The sequence below is a fragment of the Gracilinanus agilis genome, chromosome 5 (assembly GCF_016433145.1).
Source record: "Gracilinanus agilis isolate LMUSP501 chromosome 5, AgileGrace, whole genome shotgun sequence".
NCBI classification, from domain to species: domain Eukaryota; kingdom Metazoa; phylum Chordata; class Mammalia; order Didelphimorphia; family Didelphidae; genus Gracilinanus; species Gracilinanus agilis.
The window spans coordinates 294,022,390-294,027,946 of NC_058134.1; the positions used below are offsets into that span (position 1 = coordinate 294,022,390).

General features: G+C 48.1%; 1 protein-coding gene across 2 annotated transcripts; it reads left to right on the forward strand.

Moving 5' to 3' along the window:
* Positions 1-242: 242 nt before the first annotated feature.
* Positions 243-5,335, forward strand: ARF3 (ADP ribosylation factor 3). Of its 2 annotated transcripts, XM_044677876.1 has the most exons (4): positions 243-486; positions 1,279-1,389; positions 1,608-1,732; positions 2,343-2,585. In XM_044677876.1, exons 1-4 carry the CDS (start codon positions 339-341, stop codon positions 2,502-2,504), a joined length of 546 nt encoding a protein of 181 aa, XP_044533811.1. In that variant the 5' UTR covers positions 243-338; the 3' UTR covers positions 2,505-2,585. The 2 variants fall into 2 exon arrangements, with proteins under 2 accessions (XP_044533811.1, XP_044533812.1); XM_044677877.1 differs by lacking the exon at positions 1,608-1,732 and having other exon boundaries at positions 2,499-5,335.
* Positions 5,336-5,557: the final 222 nt, after the last annotated feature.

Below are 5,557 nucleotides of genomic sequence, written 5' to 3' on the forward strand. Positions count from 1 at the left end.
GGGCGGCAGTTTGCCTATCACTGTTCTAGACAATGCTCTCATTTTTAAATGACCTGATAGCAGAATACCTTTGAAGAGGGGGACAGAATCTTATTGCAGGTGACATATGGAACAGCTTACCTGAGTTTGGGAGCAATTGGCAAGACTTGCCAATACTTTGTGGTTGAACTATACTTCTATATGATGTACTGATCCCCAGCTGGTTGTTATTTACTTGCCTTTTTTTCCATGGCCTAGGAATTGGGACCTCTTCATACCAGCAGGGCCCAAGCCATACACAGATTGCTGCCTTCCTTCACTTGGCTCCCTCTACCCATTGAGAAACAGCAACTGTGACCATGGGGAACATCTTTGGAAACTTGCTGAAGAGCCTGATTGGGAAAAAGGAGATGCGCATCTTGATGGTGGGGTTGGATGCTGCTGGGAAAACCACCATCCTCTACAAGCTGAAGTTGGGGGAAATTGTCACTACCATTCCTACCATAGGTATGAGGCCAGGCTTCCTACCCTTAATAATTCAACTTCAGCACATGGGCTCTTCCCATTCCTCCATTAGTCCTTTTTTCTATACACATGTCCATTAGGTCTGTAATGCATAGGGGTGGGGTGCAAGTCAGTTCCCCAGCAGGTGTAGAGCTGCTGTTCTGTTCACTACCTCTTTATTCTCCCCCACATAAGAACTTCCTCTGGCTGGCACAGGAGAGCCACCCTCAGGCATTGGGGTTGGTTTGCTCTCTGTCTTGTTTGGAAATCAGGTGAAAGACTTTGATGTTCCTGCCAGGGGTTGGCATTGCTTAGGAGCAGAATCTGTGGCCCCAGCCCTGGTTATAAAGCTGGCAGGGGAGGGGATTATTTGTTAAACTGGATGGAGTGGAGGAGACACGATTCATCAGCCACTTCGGGATTCCTAAATACCATCCCATATCCAAGATCTTCCCCTATCTCACTTGCTTCCAAGCAAGTCCCACCTCTTAACCAAGGCAGCTAATTTGTAGGGCCCAATCCTGTAAGAATTAAGGAGCTAAGGAATAGTTATCTTGAGTTATCATTCAGATAACTGGCTAGAGTGATGGATTTTCCTTTTGTCCTCTTATGTTTCTGGGTTGTTGCTTGGCTTTTTTTCCCTCCTAGGACCTCTCCTTGGGTATCAGGAATCCAGGAAACATCTATTCTGCAGAAGCTTCCCCCTCCTTTATCCCCTGGGGTCATGACCAAAGTGGGGTAGGAATGAACCCATTGAAACACCATTCCCAGTTACACCTGTCTGGTTCTTCACAGGCTTCAATGTGGAAACTGTTGAATACAAGAACATCAGCTTCACAGTCTGGGATGTGGGTGGCCAGGACAAGATTCGGCCCCTCTGGAGACACTACTTCCAGAACACCCAAGGTATGAGGACCAGGCTAAGAGTGAGGCTAAAGTATTTGGGGTTCATAGATAAAAAGACAAAAGCCATCTGTGCACAAATGCTTCCAAGTAATGGCATCTAGCTTCATGTCTTGCTGCAGCTCCCCAGGGTAACGTAAGGGGGAGGACTAACATTTTTCAGACCGAGGAAGGAGATGGGTTGAAGAGAAAGATGTACAGCAGGTGCTCTACCTCCCCAGGTTTGATATTTGTGGTGGACAGCAACGATCGGGAGAGAGTAAACGAGGCAAGAGAGGAACTTATGAGGATGCTAGCTGAAGATGAGTTGCGGGACGCCGTGCTGCTTGTCTTTGCAAACAAACAGGTGGGAGCATGCTAGCCCCACCCACCCCCAAAGTGGAAAAAGGAGCCATGCTAAGCAGAGATGGAATAGAGCCTAGAGGGACCCATTTATGGCAGCCTTGTGAAAGAAAATGTCCTCAATTCTAAAAGTGTGGAAGATGGTGGGAGCAGCCCATCTTTGTCCTTACTATTTCCTACCCCAGGCTTATTAAATGGATTTTGAGGCATCAAGCAGCTGAGGCTTTAGAGATTTTCAGAGTATAGATGAATTACTTCAAACTTCTTTTCTCATCACTTTAGCATATCCACTCTCCCTGGGGTCAGCAAAGTCCCTATTGCCTTAATCCTCTCATCCTTCTTCACCTATTCCTGCAGGGTTGGTATCACCCAGGCTGGATGCCTACCATGACCAATATCTTTTCATTTCTGATGATGTCTCAATTTGAGTCTGAATTCCCTTGGAATTCTGCCTCTAGATTGTTTCTGTCCAAGACAGTTTTTTAAAATATATTCCTATTCCGAGCATCTCCAGAATAGGAAAAAAGGGCATCCAAAGTGCCTTTTGTGAGTAAGGACTCAACAAAATGGCCCTAGAATTCCTGATCCATTTTTTCTTCTCTTCTGTCCACCAGGATCTGCCTAACGCCATGAATGCAGCTGAGATAACAGACAAACTGGGCCTTCATTCTCTGCGTCACCGCAATTGGTACATCCAGGCCACCTGTGCCACCAGTGGGGATGGGCTATATGAAGGCCTGGACTGGTTGGCCAACCAGCTCAAGAACAAGAAGTGAGCGCCAGCCAATGCCCACCCCCCACCTCCCTCCCAACATGCACCCACTCTCCACCCCATTGTAAGTGTGGTGAGGACCCCAAGTACCATGTCCACATGTCTAGCAAGAGCCTTGCCCACTCCCTGACAACTGACATGATTGGTCTTGTTTCCCAGTTGCTGTCCTGATGAAGATTTGCTCCAATTTATTGGATCTAAAACAAAACAAAATAAGAGTGTTATGGTTTCACGGAGTGGCCCCCATTTTTTCACCACTCCCCCAAAGTTTTTATGGGGAGAGGCTTCTCTGCCTTTGCTTGATTTGGCTCTGATTGTTGTGCTCTTGGCACCCAAGTCCCCTCCTGTCTCCATAAGCCACTCCCTTACACCTTTGTCCCTTCCCCTCTGCTTCTACATGGAAATTGCACGGGCCTCTGTGTGTATGCGTGTGAGTGTCTATGTGTATGAGTGAGTGAGTGTATGTGTGTGTGTGTGTAAGTATGAATGTATATATGTGTAGAGAGAAATCTATAAGGGGGCCAGGGAAATGGACAGAGTTGGGGCAGGCCCAGGTCAGTGCATAGACTTCCCCTCCCCTGTCACTCTCACCTTGCCAAGGAGGAAGAAGGGGAAGAGGTTTGAGCTGGGTTGGGCTAGGTTACCTGGGGAGTCTCTGTTCTGTCAGTCAGTCTGGACCTCTTTCCTCTGGTCTTCTGGCTGGTGAGTCTCTCATTGGTTTCCCTGAGTATGTGACTTGCTTCTTCTCTTGTTAGCCTTGGAGAGAGGATGTCTCACCCCTCAATTCTAGACTCTCCTACCAAGCATAGGGGTGGCTTAGGATAAGGACCAGGTTGGGGGTTGGGGGAGGTAGAAAAAGCCTTGCTTTCCATTTTTGTCTTCTTTGGCTGTTGGCAAGTGAAGATGCATGTTGGAGAAGTGACTCTTCTAAGACACCATGCCCCTGCCTCCATTCCTTATTTTCATATTCCTCCTGGGAGAACAGTTCACTCCCCTAACTCTGGGTCCTCCCTATCCCCAGCAGTTCTGCTGGTCTCTCCAAGTCTCGCTGATTTGCTTAATGGAGAGTGTAAAATAGGCTGCCTCTACCTCCTTCCTCTTCTCCACCTCTTCTTCATGGCTTCTCTGAGCCCAGGGACCACTGACATGAGAATATTCTCATTTCTGGGCACTCAAACAAACCTCCCCGCTTTTTCTGTTCCCCAGTTAACTTGTCTCCTGCACTCCACACCCTCATGCGTAAGTCGGTCTAGATGCTGGAGTGTAGCTCGACACTGGAACAGCTACTGGAATTTAGGTGGGAGTCAGCCTGCCCTTGCCCCTTATTCTACTGGTGGTGCGTGTGTTTTGGTTTGTTTAAGCCCTGCTGCTACACCCCCTTTCAAGACTATGGGTATCAGACAACTGCGTTGTGACCAAGGAGGCCCTGCTTGTCTCCCCAAGGTTTCTGTGAAGCCTACAGCTGCTGTTTGAGCTCCTGTGTGTGCTGGCTGCGCCCTGAGCTCCAAGTCAGCCCCTGTAACCCACCCTCCCTCTAGAAAGTTGGGGCCTCTGTGGGAATCTCTCCATAGTCTTCCCAGTGTAGAGCCCCTCTCTAGATAGGGTGCTTTTTGCCATGCCCTGGAAAGGAGGTCCTTACCTATTTCTGTCTGCCAGGAATGCTCTTCCACTCCCACCTTAATCCTCATTGCAGCAGATAAATCAGTGTGCCCTCTGGCCCCTCATCTTCCCCAGATTGAACTGTGAAGAGAGTTTCCTTGGGGATAGCTCCCCCTTTTGTCAGTTATTTAGTGACAATTTATTTGGGATGTGTTGGGCGTTTGCAAGTTGTCCTTCTCTCTGGGCCTTTGTGTGTTTGTTGGTGGGAAGGGGTTGGGGTTTCTGGTTTGTTTTTCCATTTTGACAACTGTGCCCTGTCCCTGGGAAAGCATTAAGACTTCTGTCTTTTGCTTTACTTACTTGTCTCCCTTCCCTCTGACTGTTTTTCACTGTCATTACCTCTCTTTCGTCTCTTGTTTCTCTTTTCTCCTCTCTTTCCTTCCTATATCTATCTCTGCTCTCTGCACTCCTGATTTTCTTTGATTTCTCTGCACTTGATGGTGACTTGTCTTTCTTAAATTTTCCCCACCTTTATTTGCTCCCCGACCCATTCTAGCTTTGGGTCAGGCCAGATAGGCCAAACTGAAGATCTCATCCCATTCCCCCCCTTCTTTGAAGAAATGTGCCTGGGAGAATAGGAAAACAGCTTTCTCAGCTGAATCCCAAAGCCTCTTCCTGAAAGGGTTTCTTTATAAGTAATGGCAATGATGGGACAGAGAAGGAGAACCCTTTGGAGGCAGGGCCTCCCTATGGAAACTCCCAAGGACATTGCTTCACACCCTGTACCTTTCTGTTCTGAAGACCCTCTCCCCCCAGCTACTTTGGAGGGCTGTGAAAAGATATTGCTGATGGCCTTGGCTGCTTTTGCCTCTGGGGAGCCTTCCTCCTTATCCCCAGGGTGGGGCATCATCTCGGCATTCCTGTTATCCTGGATCTCCCAGGATTGGGCATTTCATTCGGATGAATGCTTCTTCCCTACCCCCCCACCCCCAAGGTGGATTTAATTTTCTGTATTCTCTGGCTCCAGACTTCCCCTTCCCTGGGGACATCCCCCAGCCCCCAAGTCTATGTGTGGTGTTACAGTGTTTACTACAGTTCTGAACTGGTTTTTTCTCTTTTTCCTCCTCTGGAATATAGATTGTACATGTTTAACAAACTCACCATCTCTCTTACTGCTCAAAATGTGGGATACGAGATGACTGTGACCCTGGTTGGATATTAAACATGTTTTATGTAGCTTTGGACTGGACCGCCCTCTCTTTCATACATCGGCACATGAGACACAGCTTTGGGGTGAGGAAGTTTCCAACTCCCACCAACATCCGTTTCTTTAGTCTTCCACGAATTGAGTAGAAGATTTGCAGGGGTGAAGGCAGGGTGGGGGGAGTGAGGGGAAAGTTGTAAAGAAATGGCCTCTGTTTCACTCTACCAAGACTGGGAGCCGAGGTGTCAAGGAAC

Excerpts from the sequence above, each read along its gene's own strand:
- ARF3 (XM_044677876.1), top strand. The coding sequence starts at position 339 with ATGGGGAACATCTTTGGAAACTTGCTGAAGAGCCTGATTGGGAAAAAG. Across the intron at positions 1,390-1,607 it reads CTACTTCCAGAACACCCAAG|GTTTGATATTTGTGGTGGAC; the intron begins GTATGAGGACCA and ends CTACCTCCCCAG. Across the intron at positions 1,733-2,342 it reads TTGTCTTTGCAAACAAACAG|GATCTGCCTAACGCCATGAA; the intron begins GTGGGAGCATGC and ends TCTGTCCACCAG.